This window comes from Ursus maritimus, unplaced genomic scaffold, assembly GCF_017311325.1.
Source record: "Ursus maritimus isolate PB19 unplaced genomic scaffold, ASM1731132v1 scaffold_32, whole genome shotgun sequence".
In the NCBI taxonomy this organism is placed as follows: Eukaryota; Metazoa; Chordata; class Mammalia; order Carnivora; family Ursidae; genus Ursus; species Ursus maritimus.
The window spans coordinates 19,921,124-19,941,752 of NW_024425786.1; the positions used below are offsets into that span (position 1 = coordinate 19,921,124).

Genomic DNA, 20,629 nt, shown 5'->3' on the forward strand with positions numbered 1-20,629 from the left:
CACTCATTTCCTTCAGCCAGGAGATATGGAGCATCTTTCTTTACAAGATGCCCTGCACTGTGCCTCCCAGTGGGCAACTGGCTCAATTCTGATTGCATCTGACTCTGTTTCATTTACTTTTGCCCAGCAAGTCACAACAACGATCACCATACCACTTTCTACAGAACCCCTTCCATACTTCCAATAATCCCAAACTGGGTACTAACACATCCATTCTGCAGATGAGAAAACTGAGGTTCAGAGAAACTGACTTACCCAGGCCCAACACAGCGAGTCAGTGGCAGAGCCTGAACTCGAACTCGCACCAGTTTTACTTCAAAGCAACTCGGCCCCTACCTCGCTGTGTAACATGGGGGCGTGGCATCTGTCCTCCCTGTCTCAGTTCCTCCATCTGCAAAAGGAGCCTGCTCGACCCAAGACGCACCCTGAGGTCCCACTGCGCCATCTGGGAGAAGATGCTGCGCAGGGCGCCATGGTGGGTGCAGAGCTCCACCTGGCCCGGGCAGTCGAAGAGGAAGTAGTGGCCGCGGAGGGGCTCTAGCTTGGCACGCAGCCAGTCCAGGTTGGCCTCCAGGTACTCCATGCAGTAGAGCAGGCCGCCGTTGGGCCCCAGCCTCAGCGCGTCCATCACGTCACCCAGCCCCACCAGCTCGCTCACGTCCACGGCGCACTCGTACGGCAGCCCCTCGTTGGCCGGGTCCAGGTTCACCACTGCCACGCGCCGGCCCAGCGCGCGCAGGAACTCACTCATGCCCAGGCAGTACGTGGTCTTCCCCGAGCCGGGCGGGCCGATCACCGCCTGCCCAAAGGCCGTGGTCGGGGCGGCCCCCGCCATGGGCTGCACGCGGGCCCGTGCGGGGCAGATAAACTCGGCAGAGACACGAGCCGAGGGCGACGGGATCCCTGTCGTGCACTTCGTTGGGGGCCGGCGGCGATGCCCGGGCGTCCCCGGAGGAAGGGCAGGTACCCGGCCGGTGCAAGGGGACCAAACGGCCCCGTACTAACCGGACCAGCACCCTACTTCCGGACGACGTCGGAAACGACGGGGGCCCTGGGAGGAAGTCCCGCCCCCAAGATGAGGGCGTGGCCTGGCGTCGGGGGGCGTGTCGACGCGGAGCGTTTCTACCCAGGCCGGGGGTTGGAATCTGCGTGCGGTACGCGGGGTTGGGTGGGAGACTTTAACCCAGATTTCCCCGACCGTCCTCCGGGCCAAATTAGAAGATAAAAAGAAAAATCCGGTAGTAAACTTCTTTATTCTCCCGTTAGGTCTCAGGCCGACCCACCTCCCGCGGCGTTGCCGCTGCCGGTCCCAGCCAGTTAAGGGAGGAGGCGGTGGGGCGCCCGGCCCAAGATCGTCTCTTCTAAGCACCACGAGAGTCCTCTCCTCTTCCAGGTCCATTCCCCTCTTTCTAACCTTTATAGTGATCCTCCCGCCCCCCGCCAACGGAGGTTGTGCTGAGAACTTCAGTCAGGGGGAGGCAACATGGGCAAGCCCAAACAGGGACTGGGGTTAGGAAACCAATGAGAGGTCACTAAGCCCTAATATTAAAAGAGGAGAATAGGGGGCTTTTGGGGAAAATGCCCTTGAGGTAGAGAGCCAGAAGGCAAATTCAGAACAGAGCACCCTGGACAAGCTGCACAGATGCTGCTCCCAGAGTTCCTTAGGTTGTGGTAGGAGGTAAGGCCAAGGCAGAGGGCTGCCACTGTGCAGTTATGAGTGATACTACAGAAGGCCCCGAAACTGTCACTCAGGCTCTGAGGGGCTGTCCAAGGCACTGCTGGAACTCCTCACAAAGGCCATGTCTGGTCGAAACTTCATGCTGGTGGGTGGCTGGCGTCGGAGCAGCGACTCCCCCTGGTCTTGAGGTAGGGGTTCATCATAGATGGTGGAGATGAGCCCTAAGCCAGTTCCCCGGGGCCTCTTCAGTTGCCCAAATGGCTGTAGCTTCTCACCATGGTACCTGCATTAAAAAGGGCTCACAGTGAGAGGACTGCTCTCAAACTCTTAATAGGTTGGGAAAGGACAGAGAAGCAGCTCTTCCATGTCTGGTTTGTCCCAAAGACAGAACCTTTAAATCTGGATCTTTGCTCTTCATTCTCTATTTATTCACTGACAGTGCCAAGCAACCTGGGGTCTCACATACTGCTTTCATTTTAAATAGTACCGTTCTGTGACTTATAAGCACTCCCTAATGGCAATCATAAAGTCCAAACTCCTCAGATCAGGGGGTATGACTCCCCCAGGAGATTACTGATCCTGTCAAGCCTTAAGACTTGGTCTAAAAAAAAAAAAAAGTTTTCCTTCTAATTCTGCTTTGAAGTTCATCCCTTGGGAGTCTCCAGCACCCATCCCAAAACCAGAGGGAAGGGGGAAACTAGGGTCCCAGGGAAGTCCCTTGGTCATACTCACCCCAATCCACGCTTGCATCTAGGGTGCTGGCCATCACTATCCAGGGCCTCAGGCACCCCTGAACACTGGCTGCCCAGACCCTGGCCCTCAGCCCAGCCCTGCCGCTCCATCACCTTCCGTCCAATGCCCTGTGCGGGGAAGAGAGAAGACTCGAGTATGGGGCTCCTTGTGGGGGTGGGGGGAAGAAGAAATGGGGATAAAGATGGAAAAGAGAGGGGTCAATGGGCTAGGCACAGTGCTTACCTTGGTGTGGCGCTCAAAGGTGCCCACTTGGCATTTGATCACAGAACCGTCCTCCTGGCCATCACGGAGTCTCCGTTCCAGACGCATTTGGACAGAGTCTCGGGCATCCTTGTCTCCACCATCTGAGGAAGCAGAGCTCAGTTTGTAGAAGGGTCTCTCTCAGCAGAAGGGAAAAAAATCAGGTTTCTAGGACCTCCTCACAACATTTACATATTCATCTTTAGGGTGTTTTATTACTTAAAAATTTTTTTATTTAAGAGAGAGAGCATGAGCAGGGAGGAGGGGTAGAGGAAGAGGGACAAAAAGACTCCCCACTGAGCAGGAGCCCCCCCTCCCCCGCAATCCCAGGACCCCAGCCAGGATCACGACCTGAGCTGAAGGCAGATGCTCAAATGACTGAGCCACCCAGGAGCCCCTGGTGTTTTATTACTTTATTATTATTTCTCTCATTAGACTGGGAGCTCACTAAGAGCAGGAACCCTGGCTTTCCCATCTTACAGATGAGGAAACTGGTACAGAAAAGTCATAAAACCAAAAGATGAGAAGTGGAATTAGAACCCAGGTCTTCCCCTCCCACCCCCACAACACCCCCCATCGGGTCATTTTTTACTTCAGAATCTAAAATTTTATGTTCTTTTGAAACTTTAATTTTTTTTTTTTAAAGATTTTATTTATTTATTCAACAGAGATAGAGACAGCCAGTGAGAGAGGGAACACAAGCAGGGGGAGTGGGAGAGGAAGAAGCAGGCTCATAGCGGAGGAGCCTGATGTGGGGCTCGATCCCATAACGCCGGGATCACGCCCTGAGCCGAAGGCAGACGCTTAACCGCTGTGCCACCCAGGCGCCCCCAGAATCTAAACTCTTAACCAGAGCCTGAGCTCCTGACCCTCCCATTCTACCAGGGCCTGCCCATCAGAACCAGAGCCCCCTGAGGCTGGCCACACACACACACACACACACACACACACACACACACAAAGGAAAAAGGCTCTGCCCCTAACCAAGACTTAATGCACACAACTGGAAATGTTTGAAGAGAGAAACCCTCTCAGTAGGCTACCCAAGGGAACTGGTCCCATCTCAGCCTCAGCTAAGCAGGCCTAGTAAAGTGTCACTGCAAGGCCAAGGCACCAGTCCCCCCTCCCCGTACTGCAACCCCTGGCCCAGTACCTGCGTCGTAGTACACACTCATGTCCACGTCCCAGTCATCGGCTGTCTGTTCATCAAAGTCTGCAGATAAAAAGAATCAAACACAGTACGAGAAGGACTCACAGTTCTGTTGAGAGTTAAATCTAAACGTACACCTATGTTCTAGAACTTGGGGCTTTTCGTTGTATTTTTAAATCTTTCCTCTGGGGGGGGTCATTTTTTCTCCACTCCACTGACCCCCACCCCTAAAAAGGATGACTGGTCTCTCACACCATCAAGGTAAGCCTCTTCCCTAGCCCTTTGTTTGGCTTCACTGCCACAGAACCCACCATGTGGAATGGAGAACCCTGCCCGAATGCACCAGGGATCACTCCTGCCCTGGCCTGGGTGCCAGCATTACCTCCTTCTTCCTCCTGCCAGAACTGGGCGTCCGTGTAGAACACCAGGCCGGAGCCGCCCTTCTCCCACTTGAGCTCGATCTCCTCCTCAAAGAGCCGCTCGGTGGTACGCTCCTGCCCGGTCACATCCTCATGCAGTGCTTCATGACGCTCCCACTCCTCACCCCGGTCGTCATCCTTAGAGAAGATGGGGAGAGGTGACCTGCCTGTCTAGCCTCCTGACCTCATGCCTGCCAGGAGGGCAGCTCAGGGCCCAGGAAGCCGGTGAGACAGGCCCTCAGCTCCATTATTCCAAATTTCTCTTAGAAACAGCCCATATTTGGCCCTTGAGGCCTTGCCCAACACATCTCTCCATCCCTCGTGTCTCAACATACCTGGCGCCTTCCCCGAAGCCCCACTCCTCTTAACCTCTAAGCTTTTGGCCATGTTGTTCCCCCTGCTGGAAATATCTGCCCTCCTCTCCCACCACTTTCTCTTCTTCCCCTGGTAAATCCTCGTCCTTCGAGTTCTACCGTCCTACACGAAGCCCCCGCACGGAGGCCCACAGCACTCTCGCTGGTCTCCAAACTCCTCAGTTTGGAGGTAACACTGTTTAGGCCTCTATACGTTACATCATAAAGAAAGAGGGGATAACAACTAATACCTATTGTCTGCTATGTGTCAGCCCCTTCTCATAACTTAGCTCCTTTGATCACCCCCACAACGCTGTGAGGTGAGTATCATCATTCCCGTTCTACAAATGAGGAGACCTGGGTTCAGAGGAGTAAAGTGATTTGTCCACGACAGTACACCAAGAGAGTGGCCGAGCCAGCGTTCAAACCCAGGCTGCCAGACTATACGGCCTTGCCAGATGCTGCTTCTCTCTCTTCAGGGAGATTTAAGGCTCTTTCCAGGCAAGAAATGGATCTTGGAATGTCTCTGGATTCCTTCACTAGCCCGTGTGTACAACTGCTTGTCTAGACTTGCAGAATGATAGGATGACTCCTGGCTCGAAATCTTGGGGGTCCCTTCCTAGTTAAACTCCCAAGAGGCCTCAGGAATCACTGCTGCAGAACAGGTGCTGGGGAACAGTCCAGACGGTACTGTACTAAGGCTCTGGTACAGATGTTAGCAGCTCTGGGCTGGCAACTGGGAAGATGCAGATGAATTATTTTTTACCCAGAGTAGGCACACGCAGACAAATTTCCCCCAAAATCACATCTTTCCTGATTTTATGGACAAACAACCGAATTTGGAGAAAGAGCTAGAAGAAATGTCTATTGCATTGATAAAATTAGAGTGGAGGCTATTGTCTTAGCCACAAACTCAAGGTCAGAGAAATAGAGGTGACTTCTCAGCCACATAATGAAAGTACACGCAGGTTAGACGAGCAGCAGAGGGGACCCAGTTCCCATCCCGGCTCTACCTCTGCTTCCTGACATGATTTTTATCTGTTGGACGGTACATTTTCATCTATGAAAAGGACCCTCCTCACATTCCTTCTAAGAGAATGCAAAGAAGACCCCTCTGAGAATCTTCCGATAAAAACTCTGGCCCCTCTCCTCAAAGAAGTGCATATTTGCACATGCAAATGCAGTTTTATATGCAATGTTAGGGAGTTCTAACTCTTCGGAACCGGCCTGAGAAGCCCACACGTTTAGAACTACTGTAATAGGGGCGCCTGGGTGGCACAGCGGTTAAGCGTCTGCCTTCGGCTCAGGGCGTGATCCCGGCGTTATGGGATCGAGCCCCATATCAGGCTCTTCTGCTATGAGCCTAAATAAATAAAATCTTTAAAAAAAAAAAAAAAAAGAACTACTGTAATAGACAACTGAAGAGTGACAGTATTAATGCTTTAGCCTCTCTAAGCTGCCAGCTAAGGCAGGGTAGCTCACCGTACTCACATCATCTGAGTGTGACTCTTCCTCCTCCTTTTCCCCTGCCTCCTCCGGCTCTGCACGGGAACCGGCTGGTGTGTCTGCTGGGCAGGCTCCTTGGGGTATTTCTTCGCCTTCAGCCGTATACACAAGCTCTTCCTGCTCCACAGTCTCTGAGTCCTCGTACTTGAACGGTACATTGCCATAGCGCCGGGAAGAACCTGTCTTGGGGAACTGGAGCTGCAGCTGGGTGATGATCCGAGGGGGTAGGCGGCAGGCCCGGATCAACTCCAAAAAGACCCGCAGAGGAGTCCCTACGTTCCCGTTGGGCATCAGCACTGGTGGGTTCAGCTCTGGCAGTTGCCTCAGGTCGGCCAGAGTGAAGGCTTCACTCTCAGCTTTCCGACTCTGCAGCTCCTTCCGGGTTTTGAAAGGAAAAGAGCCCAAACCTTGGAAAGCAGAGGAAAGAATGGCTCTTGAAACCTAGAAGCCTCCAGCAACACTTGAGCCAGAAATCGGTTCAAATCTTTTAGCCTAATGCTGTTTCTCCCTTTCAAACTTCTCCAGAGTAACTTCCTCCATTCCCTGACCAGAACCACCTAACAATTTCATGCCATTTCTCATCACCTCGGCTGAGCACATGAGTTTCTTTCAGATCTGGTTCCTGCTGACTTTTTGATTCTCAACTGCCACCAATGCCCACTCCCTGCACATCCTCATACCATGTGCTTCAACCACACCAAACAATTTAACATGCCCTGAAAGTTCCATGGGCTTTCACATCTGTCTGTGTCTGCAAATGCCATTTACTTTGAACACCGTTCCTTCCTACAAACTCCTGTTTCTCTTTCAGATCCAGATGAAAAGCCACATTTCCTGATCCCTCTGGGAAATCAGTGTCTCCCTCCCCTGTCATCTCACAACACTTGGTAATAAAGAGCATAGGCTCTGGGGCAATATGCCTGGGTTTGTACTGTGACCCTGCCACTTCTTAGCTCTGTAATCTTAGGCAGGTGACATAACTTCTGTATCCCTCAGTATCCTCACCTATAAAATGGGTGACAATAGCTCCTACCTTAAAGGATTGTTGCAAGGAGTCAGTAAGAAAATGAAAGGCTTAGAACAGTGCCTAGTAAGTACACAGGAAGTGCTCAGTAGATGTTAACAATTAGAAGGGCATCTCTGTGACAATTACCTTTTTACAAATCTGTCTTCCTCTCTGAATCCTGAGCTCAGACTGTGTCTAACTTTTCTCTGAGCAGCTGCTAGAGTCACACAAAGTGTAGCATATAAGCTCGATTTGTTGAATGAATTAGAGGACTCTGCAGTGTTTCCTGTTCCCCCATCAAAGTGATTTCCCATGAAAATGGGAGCTGTCCAGAGAAAAGAGGTTGTCTTTTGATTTGCATCTTGCCAAGACAGGGCTGGATAAGAAGCAACGAAGAATGCAATACAGACAATAAGAGGATGAGAAACCTCATTTCCTTCTTTTCTTTCCGTGTCAGTGGAATATCAACCTCTCTGAGAAAAGGGTCTCAGAAGGAATCTAATAAATTGAAAAATGAAGGATCATCCCATTAGGCCTCTTTCCGTTCTTTCTCCTCTAAGTTAGACTAACATGCAGTTGAGCCTAAAGCTCTGTCCAGAATTGAACTAAACTCTTAAAGAGTCTGATAAGCAGAGACTTGACTTATCCCCGTCATCTTTCAGGAAAGGTGTCTCTGTTCCAAGACCGGTAGGCTCAGTCTATTATCTTTCCCAACCGTACCTGATGCCTCAGTAGGTAGCCGTAGTCTGCGGATGAAACAACGACCGGGCAACCAAGTCCCCTGAGAATCCAGCCACCGGCGGCCCGAGTACATGCGAAGAAGCTGCTGAGCTTGAGCTGCCCCCCGTACCGAGATGACGCAGCAGCAGGTGCGGGTCTGGGCGGGAGCAGAGTCTGGAGTGGAGAGAGTGTGGGCATCGGTGACAGAAGTCTGGGCGAGGACCTGGCCCACAGGAGTTAGGGCAGAGTCGGGAGCAGCCTGGGAAGGAGCCCGCTCAGGCCGATGCCGGTAGTGGAAACACAGGAAGCCGTAGCCGCTCTGTTCCCGGAACTGGCTAAAGTAGCTCCGGAGCTGGGCCGAGCGCAAACCCGCGGGGATACCGCTCACTATTAAGTAGACTGTCGCCTCCTCCTCCACCTCGCTGGGCACCGCCATCTTGGATTGTCACATGATCGGCGAGAACCAACTCTCGCGAGAATATAGCAAACGGCGCCGAGATCTCTGCTCTGCACTGTGGAGTAACCGGTGTTTAGCTGAGCGGGTTGTGGTTGAGTAGCTGAGAAGGTTCGGGGTGAGTTGCTCGCGTCTCTCTCACTCAGAGAGAAGCAGACGACGACGAGAACACTCACCTGTGAAATGGGTTTACAGATGTCTTTCATAAGACTTTAGTGATGATAAAATTAGAAGCCTGCGGGAGGGGCAGTTTTAAAGATTTTTGGTTGTTGGGGATTTCCCACGCCTAATCTCAGCTTTCTCCGTTCAGAGCCTTTTCAGTTGTGCATCCACTTACTCTTCCAAAGCATATTCATGCCCTCCCACAAATGTCTAAGGAAAAAGATAATCCAGTTGAAAAGTGGACTGAAGACACTTCACGGAAAAGAAACATCGAATTAACAATGAAAGAGCCTCAATCTCATTGATAATCAAGGAAATGCGGTGAGACCCACTTAACATCTATGAGACTGGCGAACATTTTTAAATCCTCAAGTGTCAGTGCCAGTGTAGAACAACTGGATCTCCCACTCACTGTTGTGGAGTGTAAACTAGTACAACCACTCTGGAAAACAATTTCGTATTATCCAGAAGAAGCAAAGCTACCCATATCCTTTGACCCAGCAATTCCACGGCTATATATACTTAAAAGAAATTCTTCCATATGTCCCTGTAATGACAGTGTTAAACTTCACCCAGCCCTGTGATCCTGGAAAAGAGCGAAGGTTAAGAAACGCCATCCCACCCTCTTGTGTTCTGGAACACAGCTTACTGCAAAGAAACACGCTTCCTTATATGACTTAGATAAAACTCATGGGTGCCCCCTTGTTTACCTATGTCAAGGCTAGCAACAGGCTCCAAATTCCAGTCTTTGCCTTGTAAGCGCTTAGATGAACTGCTTGTCCTCACTGATCAATCAGAGCAAAATGCTTGTTAACCAAACTTTGGTTAAGCTTCTCTCCTTCCCCCAGGTCCCTGAACTTTACCTCCCCTCCCCCCAAGTTTGAGCCAGCACACAACCCCTCCTGAGAATAGGCTGGCTTCAGGGTAAAACATTTTCTGATCTACTGTCCCATCATGCCACTCCTGGTCATTCCACTCAGTTCTTTCTAGCCTTGTTTACTCTTCCCTGTGAATGATGGACTCTTTTTGCCTAACCCTTGAAGGTTCGGGTAGATCTCATGGTCCCATTGCAATAGCTTCTTTCTCCCTTGGAATAGTTCCTTTCCTCTCTTGCAGTAATCATTTAAAATGAAGTCTCCCTTTACTGAGGCCAGATTTGTTTTTTATTTGACAATATATATGAATATTCAAGTCTGCAGTGTTTGCAAGGGCAAAAAATTGGCATTGTGTACTATTAAGCAGGTATGTGATGTTGAGCGGAAATAAGTCAGAAAACAATTATTTATATAAAAAGTTCAAAAATACAAACAAAAATATTTCTTAGGGATACATAAGTAAGTATGCATTGAAATCATAAAGAAAAGTAAGGAAATGTTTAACCCCAAATTCAGGGTTTGAGGGGAGGTGATAGATTGAGAAAGGGATTTCTAAGATGATGGGATGTGGTGAGGGTTCATTGTACTGTTCTTTACACTTAATATATTTTATGAATGCTATTTTGTCTTACTCAATTCTAATGAAACATCTTAAAAAGGAAAATAACTCATTTCAAAAAGCAATGAAGCAAGTGTTTTCTTGGTGTTGATCACTTATAGACACCTATTTGAGAAAGAAAAAAATAAAAACAGTTCTGATGAAAGTCTGGGTATTTGCAGATAGGATCGTTATACATACCTGGATTTTAAAATCTGCTGATGGAAGTGAAAATTGGTACAACCACTTTGGAAAATTTGGCAAGATCTACTTAAGTCGAGCATACCTTCTATGGCTTGGTAATTCCAGTTCTTGTTATATAACAACATATCTGGAAACATCTGTGCACCAAAAGATGTTCAGGAATAATCCTAGCAATGGGGCGCCTGGGTAGCGCAGTCGTTAAGCGTCTGCCTTCGGCTCAGGGCGTGATCCTGGCGTTCCGGGATCGAGTCCCACATTGGGCTCCTCCGCTGGGAGCCTGCTTCTTCCTCTCCCACTCCCCTGCTCTGTTCCCTCTCTCACTGTCTGTCACATAAATAAATAAAATCTTAAAAAAAAAAAACCCTAGCAATGTTATTTGATGAACCAAATGGTCATCAGCAGTGTCTTGGATAAATGAATTGTAGTGTAACGGGATACTTTACAACAATGAAAATGAATGGGTCAGAATGAATCTGACATAACGTTAAGTGAAAGACAAACACAAAAGAGTACATGCTGTATGATTCCATTTATATAAAGTTTAAGACAAATAGTCTCACTTATGTTGGAAATCAGGGATAGTGAAGCCATTTAAGGAGGAAAGAGTGAGGCGATGGGGAGGGTTTCTGGGGTATTGTTAAAGCTCTCTTGCTTGAGCTGGGTGGTGGTTACAGTGAGGTGTTCATTTTGTGATAACTCATCAAACTGTGCATGTATGATCTGTGTACTTTTCTGTACATTACACAGAAAAGGTTGAATTAAAACTCTTTTGAAAAATCTGAGAATAGGAAAATAAGTGCTTTACAGCACACAAGATGTGTGCTCTGGAAAAGCTGTTAGCTGACCCAAGAAGTTATGCACTTAGGGTTCCACGCAATTGCCATTTGTGGGCCTAAATTTCCAGAACCCTGCATGATGCTTGATATGTAGTAGATAGACTCAGTAAACCGCCACTGATTGAATGACTATTCCTGGCACTAATGTGGGGATGTGCCATTGGGTGTGGTTGGGGACTGTCTTCAGGGAAAGTAGGGCCACTTCCCGGGAACACACAGGCCAGATTTCTCATCAAAAACTTAAACCCAAAAGTAACCAAGACTACATTTTCCCTCTCGTTCCACCTTGTAGTGTGGAGGGGAAGGGAAGGGGTCCAGATACTGTTGCGTATTCTCCAGCTGACCGTCCCCGGCCTTTACAGACACAAGACAGCATAGTGCTTAAGAGCCTAGGCCCTAAATTTAGACCACCTGAATTCAAACACTGATTCTACTACTTATTGACTAGTCGTGTGACTTTGAGGGAGTCACTTAACCTCTCTGTGCCTCGGTTTCCTCATTTATAAAATGGAGGTAAGGATGGTAATTCCAGTACAGTTATTGTGAGAATTAAATAACGGAAGTAACGTAACGTGCTTAGAGCACAGCTCTCGATAAATGTTAGCTGGCTATTGTGTAGTAGCCCCCCGGAATGACCCACCAGGACTGAGTGATTCCCCTTGTTAACCCTGATTTCCCTGAGACCTTAGCCTTGTTGCCTCCAGTGGTTTCACTGGGATTGCCTTTCTCTGCTGCCTTGTTCTGGGACATGGCCCCTGCCCACCTTCCCAGGCCATCTTTTGCTGCCCTGGGCCCAAGTTGCCCCAGACCATTTGCAATAGGCTGAACACCCTTGCTCTCTCACTTCGGTGTTTTTGCACCTCTCATTCCCTCTATCTGCAATGCCCATCCCTTGGTTGCCTGGCAAACCCCTATTCATTCCCTTTAGCTCAGAGCAGTCACCACGGGGCTGAAGCATTCTTCCCACCTCCAGACAGATTTAATCACTCCCTCTTCTGAGCTCCTGCCGCTCTCTGAACATCCCTCTATCACAGTTCAGATCGCTCTGGGTTGCAGTTACTTCTGTGTCTCTCTCTGCCACAGACAGGATGTTCAGTGAAGGCAAGAGCTATATTTTATGAATTTCGTGCCCCTTAGCATCTAGCACAGGGTCTGGTACAAGTGGTCATCAAGAGAGATGTTGAATGATGGCTCGAATGGGTGGATGGATGGTGGGTGTTGGCTTTTTGCTGGCATCATAGGTTCTAGGATACCCAAAGGCAGGGTGTGTCGGCCAAGGCACAGCGCCTGACTGCTTATTAAGCAGTCAATGATTAGGCTAATGAAGGTTGAGATAATGGTGATAATAAAATGATACCCAAGGCTGAGCCCTCTCCTGATTCCTAGTGAGTCATCCCTCGCTGGGCCTGAGGACAGGGATCGTGGCTGAGAGGGTAGATGGTCAGTAAACAGTGGCTGAGCTGGCTCCAGACAGCCTGATCCTGGCCATGACTCATGCCAGCCTGTGCTGGGGAGCCTGGCCTCCACAGTCACACAGGCCTGAGTTCAAATCTCAGCACAGATAGTGATCAGTCCAGACATTGAGTAAGTTACATACCCTGTCTGAGCCTGTTTCCTCCTCGACCCTCTCTGGTTGTTGAGGCACAGTTCCCACTTCTAGGCTGCTGATAATGGAGACACAGTCCCCCACCTTTGTCTCATGGAGAAAGCATTAGTTGCTCTTACTGTATTATAATTCTCACTTTGGTTTTGCTAGACTGGTCTTGATCTTCCTTGCAGAAGGTTTGGATAGGGCACAGGGAATGACAGGAGATACAGATGAGAAACAGAAGTGGAGCTCCCCAACCATGTGGAGGGGACAGGGAAGAAGTTTGCAAAGGAGCAAGGTAGTGCTAATCAGGGAAGCTATTTGGATGATGGATAAGTTGACGGGAAAGGCTGGGTGGGTAGTGGAGAGGAGGACTTTCTAGTGGCTGTTCAAGGTTGGAGGAGGGAAGGGGTGAGGGGCAGAAGGATTCAGCCTGCAGGTCCAGAGAGGTGCAACAATAAACTAATGGGGGCACTTAGTGACGGAACATAAAAGATAGAATGACCTGAGATCCCCGAATCCTCTGGATTTGGCTCCTCTGGAGAGACAAGGCATCTGCTTTTGGAAGACTTCCCTCCTGCATCTGCATGGTGAGATGGGGGATGTGTGTCCACGTGCTGGGAAGGGCAGGCAGGGAGAGGTGCCTGGGGGCCTGAGCTCTGAGTCTGGGAGTTCTGCTGGAGGATTGCAAGGCCTGCTCTGTGCTCTAAAGGATGCTTCTATTTGGGAATTTGATTAGGTCCTGGCTTGGGGGAGCTGTTGAGTAGCTTGGGGGCCTGTGTGAGAGAAGGGTAGACGTTGGGGTCACCATGGGGAATGGGGGTGATGGGTTAGCTGAGGCCCCAAATGCCAAACAGAACAGTTAGCCTGGATTAGCAGTCTCCGGGTAGACCGACAGATGTGCAGACATAGGTCTGCACTTTGGGGCCACTTTTCCCTCTCTTGCGACATACAGAGAAAGGAGAACATGCCCCAGTGTGAGGGTGTCTCTGTATTGTGTGCCCCGCCCTTAGGGATGGACGTGTGAACATCTGGCTCTGGTGCATGTGTCTACTGTCATGTGTTTGGGTCTGCTCTGTGTCACCGAGTGAGTGTATCTTGACTGTGCGTTTCCATGCTGGGTGTGGGTAGATGGTGGGTCTGTTTTATGGGTCTGTGTAGGTGTGTCTGACTTGTATGTCTTAGCACGTAGGCGTGTGTGTGTGTGTGTGTGTGTGTGTGTGTGTGTGTAAGAGAGAAAGAGTTGTAGGTCTGAGTTGTGTCTCTGTTGTGGGGTGTGAGCTGTGTGTTTCTGTCACTCTGGGTGTCTGAATAGTGAGTGGGTGATTGGGTAAGGGACAGGGGTGCCCTTGCTGCTGGCACTGGGTGCCCATAATGGGTATATGGCTAGTTCAACTCCGGTCCTATCCTGGGGGCCTTCAGGAGAGGCCTGAATGAAAATTCTTTGACTGTTGTCCCTGAGTGAATGACCTCTCATTGAGCAATAATTAACTTGGCCCCATGAAGAGAATCCAAACTGGTGGAAAGGGGGGTGGGACTGGTAAGGGCAGGGCCTTATTGCTAAAGAAAGGGGGAGGCCTGCAAGGGGGTCCTATAGGCATGTGTACTGTTATCATTCCCTCCTGCCTGCAGGTCAGTCACCCTAACTTGGGTGGTATTCAAAATCTTTAACCAACAGTGAGGCACAGACATTGACCAATCAGAACAGACACAAGCCACGCACTGAATGGAGCAGTCCTAGAGGCTGCGGCTATGCCAGGCTCAGCCTCTCTGGTTGCTGGCCAAGGAGAATGAGATTCCAAGAGAAGGGCTGGGACGGAAGGGCCATGGAAGGGAATTCAGGAGGGGCTCAGGGCTGTAGCTGTGAATCAACTTCCACGGAAGAATCTCGGACTTCAACGGCTGGGGTGGCAGCTAAATCTCAGCTGGCCTTGGCCTCCATGCAGCTGCGCCAGGCCAGCCCTAGGTGCCCTCGCTCCTCCCTTTGGGACAGCAGTGGACTGTCCTCTTCTGTCACCTGCAGAAATGGGGAAGTGAATGATCCCAAACTGCAGAAATTCCAGTGACCTTGCCTGTTTCAGTTTGGGAATGGGCAGCTTCATATTCCTTACTGGCTGTGATCTGACTCTCGTTGAGGTGAGAAAGAGCCTGTAGGGGTCAGAAGCCAAGGGAGGGGTCAGTGGGGGACTTGGGGATAGGGAAGAGACACCCCCAACCCCAAAGATAAAGGCAAGGAAGTCAGGAGACCTGAACGGAGCCTATCTCCTGTATTCACACCTGTGCAAAATAAATCTCCTCCCCCAAAATGAAATAATCATCCCACCCTGAAAAACTAATATCCCAGTTCCCTGAGGCCTGGCTCCAGCACTCCTTATGGTTCCTTCCTCTCGAACTCCTTCTGATAGGGGTAGGGTGGGCCCTGGAGGTGGGACCGTCCTTTCCACGTGTACAAATTTACAGGGTCAGGCTCCAAGGGTGTCATGCCTTTTATTACAAAAACCAATAACTTAAATCAGTTCTGTACAAAGTCAGTAGGACTCTTGTCCCAATGAGCAATCTAAGCTTCCATCCCCATCTCAGGAGGGTTTGGGAGTCTTGGCCCAGAGGCTGTGAGGACCACTAAGGGATGGCCAGACAGCTGGAGCACCATGTCAAACCAAGAAAGGCCGGGGGGCGGGGGCTGCGGTGAATGAGTAGCCCCGTAGCCCATCTTGTTGGGCCATGACCAGCTTGCTGCAGGGGAGCTGAGTCCTGCCTGTACAGACCTCCCCCTCTGGGAGCACTGGGTCACCCCTGGGAACCGCTGGGCCAAATCAGTGCTGCCAGCCTCTGCCCAACCTACACTTGATCTCTGCCTGGGCTGGAACAGGTTGGCTCAGCAAAAGCATGTCCTCAAGGAGGCCAGCGATGTCCATGTCTCCAATAATAGGGCGGAAGAAGAGGTCCCCAAGCAGGCTGGGCGGGATGGACTTGAGGGTGGAAGTTGTGAGGAGGACACGGGCCACGCGGCCTTGGCCTGCGGGGCGCCCGGGCTCCAGGACCTCATACAGCGCATGGCGAGCCTCTTGCTGCAGGTGTCCAATACGGGAGGAGGCGTGGAGGCCTGGCACATCTGTGGGCAGAGAGGGTGAAGAGGGCAGGTGAGTACCCACTCCCAGGCACCGATACTGGCCCAAGACCTGAGGTCACTGGGTTGGCCTTTGAGGCCTCATTACTACCTCCTCCATTTGTTTATTTATCACTTTATTTATTCATCCATTTATGGGGCAGCCCAGAGTTATGGTTAAGAGCCAGGCTGCCTGGGTTTGAATCCCACGCTGTCACTTATTAGCTGCATGACCTCAGATAAGTTACTATCCATGCCTCAGTTTCCTCATCTGTAAAATAGGGATAGTAATACCTATCTCCTAGGCATGTTATGAAGTTTAAATCAGCAAATATATGCAAAACCCTTATAATTGGGCCTAACATATGGTAAATGTAATATGAACGTTTGTTACTATCGCTAGAATTAATTACTATAATGTATATAGTCCATGAGGGCTTTTTGGTGAGGAATTCTCATCTCACATTTTCATTCTTTTCTTTGGGGTCTTTCTGAACCCACAGAGTTTTACCTGTGACTGAGGCACAGCGTCTGCCCACCTTCCCCCAGGGTCAGGGCAAGTTTCTTAGGCAGAGTGGCAAGGACCAGTCTCTGGAGTGAATAAACCTAAGTTCCCATCCCTGCTTTGCCCCTACCAGGCTGTGTGACCTTCAGCAAATCACTTAACATCTCTGAGCCTCTTTTGTGAGGTGACTTTCCGTAATGACGAGGACCCAAAGAGATAACGGGTGTCAAGCCCTTAGAAGGTGCCAGGAGTGTCTGGAAGCTCACCAGGATTGAAGATGATGGTCTCTTTCAGGTAGGCATATTCCTTGGGGCCCAGCTTCAGGCTCCAGAAGGACTCCAGGCAGCACTGAAGCCACTGTACTGCAGCCAGTGAGGGCTGGGGCCGATCGGGCAGCTGGCCGCTACCTGCACTGCTCCTGGGCTCCTCCAGCAAGATCTTCTTGAGTATGCTGGGAACCGGTGCCTCGGCCACCTCGAAAGTCACAGCATCTTGGGCCAACCCCAGCAGGAAGAGGGGGCCCCAGCAGCCCCGCAGCAGCTGCTGCTGATCCTGAGGGGGCAGCTGACAGAAGGACGGCAGGTTCCTGAGGAAGCCTACTGTCCTGGCCAGAACATCCAAGGCTTCCCGGCAGGTGCGATGCGGTGCACACAGCCGGACAGGCCGGTGCTGTCTGCACAGGCAGCGACTCCGAACGGGGGGCACAGAGGGCCTGGCCCTGAGGCTAGGGCTCAGAAGTGCATACAGAATGGCTGGGCGGCCTGCAGCACCCTGACACGGGCAGGTCCCTGGCTGGCTGGAGCTCATGGTTGGGGATCTGCTTCTCCTTTCTCCCAGCCCTCCCGCCCTCTGCTCTGCCCTCTGGGTGCTATTTATATACCCAATGGGAGGGACAGTGGGTGGGGGTGGGGGGATGGCCTGACAACCTTGACTTCAGAAGTCATGTTCATTGAAAAAAAAAAGAAACACGCACTGACCAGCAGGATTGGTGGGGAAGTGGCGGGGGGTGGGGGGAGGGGGCTTTGGGAGTTCCACGTGGCCCCGATATCACCTCAGTCAATGAAGCAGCCTGTGCAGGGCACAGGGCTGCCTGCCTGCCGGCCCGGCTGCCCCTTATCGGATGACTCAAGTGGATAAACAGGGTCATTAACCCAGGCTGTACCAGGGCACCAAGGCCTCAGGTGCACAATCAGCAGGTGGCCATTGCAGGTGTCCCTATTGGTGCCTGCAGGACTCTCACTAAGCTGGAAGCCAGCCCCAGAGCTGGACAAGCCTTGAACGCAAGGCCCAACCTGGAAGTGCCTTATCACTGACTTGTTTGCCTAACCTTGGGGCTTTGCTCCTGTTGTTGGTAAGGAACAGGCTGCGGGGACGGGAGCCAGGACCCTGGGGGCTGGGAGGACTTTGCCCACTGTGCAGGCTAGGAGGCCTCCCTCCGCTGACTCCGATTTTGAGGGCCCTGTAAAAATAAGGTCCTTAAGGACTCTCTCGTCTCAGCTTGGATTCCTAAAGTTCCTGAAAGGCTGTATCAGCTGAGAAGCCCCCGCAGGACGATCATGAAGTATAGCTGCTATTTATTGAGCACCTACTATGTGCCAGGCACTTTCCATTCTCATATCCAGAGCTTCCCCATGAGGCAAGATTCTTACTTTTTGAAACTCAAAGATGTGAAGGGACTCTTCACTAAGAAGAGCCAGATCTGTCTGACTCTAAAGTCCTTGCTTATTCCCCTGGACCCACTGGCCCAATGGTGCAGCCCAAGCTCTGTGACCTAAGTTTTCAAGAGCCGGTGGCCACCTGGGGCCCCACCTTGTAGCTACCTGGTCTACAGACGTTGCCTACTTATGATCTGGGCAGAATCGTTGTGCTGCCGCCAGCCACATGGCAATTCTGTCCTGGGTATCCGGCTCAGGATGGCGGGGCAGGGGGTGTGAGAGAGGGTGGGAAGGTCCTCGGCTGTGTCATGTCCATGGACCTTGGCAAGCCCAGCCTGGCAAGCCTTCCGCTAGCACACTGTTGGGCAGCCATCACCATCTCTGGCACTGGCTCCCGGCTCTATCATTTTCCAGGTGCGTGACCTTGGGCTGATCCCTGCGGGCCTCAGGAGCTTCATCTGGGACAATAACAAAGTGAGGTCCTGGATGTGAAGTTCCAAGCCATCCCTGGCCTACAGTAGGCGGACTTTGCTCTTCCTTTTCCTCTGCCGAAGGAACTAAGCCCCAGCAGACAAACGTGTGGGTGCATCTTTCATTTGATTGTGAATAATCTTAATCCTTCCATTTGTAAAGTTCCTCTCACATCCATTTATCTCACTGAGTCCTCAGCATCCCCTCGAAGGAGACTCTGGAGTCAGACTGCCTGGGTTCAAATCCTGCTTCATCACTTAGTGACATTGGTTGGGCAAGTCACTTTATATTTCTGTGCCCTAGTTTCCTCATCGTTAAAGGGTAGAAGAAAGGCCAATAGTGGATAGTGGTTTTATGGGGCCTGACGCTTATACAATTTGGAGGTCCCTCTTTCGGAGTAGAAAATCAGGTATGAAAGCGAATATTTAAAATGAGAAAACAGGAGCGCCTGGCTGGCTCATTGGTAGAGCGTGTTGACTCTTGATCTAGGGGTTGTGAGTTTGAGCGCCACGTTGGGTGTAGAGATTACTTAAGAATAAAAACAACTTCAAAATAAATAAAATGAGAAAAATCATGACCAATCACAAACTAAAATAAGCTGAGTGAAAAACAAAATACTTTGATTATTTACTGACAATATTCGCCTCTGTGTTTTAGCTGCACATTCTTTGCCTCTTCACAGGAGACTTACTTTGAAACCATTACAAACACAGAAAGGTTGCAAGTGCAGTACAGGGAACTTTTTTTAACTTGAATCGTTCGAGAGTGAATTGCCAACCTGCTGCTCATAGCTCTCGAATACTTGAGTGGGTGACTCCTGCGTTCAAGGACCTCCCTCTACATAAGCGCAATATACCCATCACAATCGGGAAATTAACACGGAACATTTACCATCTACTCTCAGACCCCATTTAAGTTTCACAGTGAAACTGTTGCAGCGACAGGGCTCAGGCCGAAATCTCACACTACATTTCTTTGTCATGTCTCTTTAGTCTTACTCGGGAAAAGTCCCTCAATCTTTCTTTGCCTTTCACGACCTTGACACTTTTGAAGAGTTGTAGTTATTCTGTAGTGAGGCTCTCAGTTTAGATTTGCCTAAATTCCTTGTGATTAGATTCAGATTATATATCTTCAACAGGAATATCATAGACAAGATGTTGTGTGGGTTTTTTTTTAAGATTGATTTATTTATTTGGGGGGGCGGGGGCAGGGGGTGAAAATCTTCAAGCAGACTTCCTGCTGAGTGTGGAACCCGCCACGGGGCTTGATCTTACGACCCATGAGATCATGACCCGAGTCGAAACCAAGAGTCAGAGGCTTAATCGACAGAGCCACCCAGGCGTCCCATTTTTTTTTTAAGATTTTATTTATTTGAGAGAGAGAGAGAGAGCAAGTGGGGCGGGGGGAGAGCAGAGGGAGAGGGACAAGCCAACTCTGCACTGAGTGTGGAGCCCAACGTGGGGCTCAATCTCATGACCCTGAGATCATGACCTGAGCCGAAATCAAGAGTCAGACTCTCAACTGATGAGCCACCCAGGCGTCCCACTGTTGTGTTCTTCTTGATACTTTTTATTAGGTAGCACACATTTCCATCTGTCCCATGTTTCACTTGGGTCACTTGATTAAGATGTGTCTGCCAGGCTTCTCCACTTACTTACTCTTTTCCCTTTCTAAGGAATTGGTAGTTTGTGAGGAGGTATTTTGAAACTATATAGATATACCTCCTCATAGTTTGAATGTATGTATGTGTGTATTTATTTTTTATTTACTCATTATTTTTTAAAAGGTTTTATTTATTTGTTTGAGAAAGCGAGTGAGCAAGAGAGTACGAGCAGGAGGAGGAGCAGAGGAAGAGGGAGAAGCAGACTCCCCGCTGAGCAGGGAGCCTGACATGGAGCTGGATGCTGGGACCCCAGGATCACGACCTGAGCCAAAGGCAGATGCTTAACCAACTGAGCCACCCAGGTGCCCCTGTATGTGTGTGTTTAGTTATGAACTCATGGTCTCCTGTTTTGTTTAGTAGTTTGTAATCTATTACTATCATTTTTTGTTAATGCTCAGATTGTCACAGATTAGCCCAATGGGATCTTCTTTAAGCTGGGGTCTGTCGTTTTGACATGTCCCATCATTCTTTGAACATCTTTTGTTTTCTGATAGAAGAAGATACCTCTTTTCGAGCCCCTGAAATCAGTCAGTACTCCAAGAATCTCTGACTCAATCTTTCAGTGGAGTGTAGTATTTAAAAACCATGATCTGGGTTCCCGGGTGATAATTAGAAACCAAGATCTACTCACTGTTATGAGGGTGTCACTGTTCCCAGGCCCTTCCAAGCTAAGGCGTGTACACACAC

The 20,629-nt window shown here is 50.1% G+C and overlaps 2 protein-coding genes across 2 annotated transcripts; both read right to left on the bottom strand.

Moving 5' to 3' along the window:
* Nucleotides 1-1,476: 1,476 nt before the first annotated feature.
* Nucleotides 1,477-8,285, bottom strand: GPATCH3 (G-patch domain containing 3). Its single transcript, XM_008694551.2, has 7 exons — nt 7,826-8,285; nt 6,085-6,506; nt 4,204-4,378; nt 3,825-3,884; nt 2,654-2,775; nt 2,411-2,538; nt 1,477-1,961 (listed from the first exon to the last, which is right to left on the bottom strand). Exons 1-7 carry the CDS (start codon nt 8,259-8,261, stop codon nt 1,745-1,747), a joined length of 1,560 nt encoding a protein of 519 aa, XP_008692773.2. The 5' UTR covers nt 8,262-8,285; the 3' UTR covers nt 1,477-1,744.
* Nucleotides 8,286-15,355: 7,070 nt separating this feature from the next.
* NR0B2 (nuclear receptor subfamily 0 group B member 2) lies at nt 15,356-16,960 on the bottom strand. The gene is made up of 2 exons (XM_008694846.2): nt 16,420-16,960; nt 15,356-15,654 (listed from the first exon to the last, which is right to left on the bottom strand). Exons 1-2 carry the CDS (start codon nt 16,958-16,960, stop codon nt 15,356-15,358), a joined length of 840 nt encoding a protein of 279 aa, XP_008693068.2.
* Nucleotides 16,961-20,629: the final 3,669 nt, after the last annotated feature.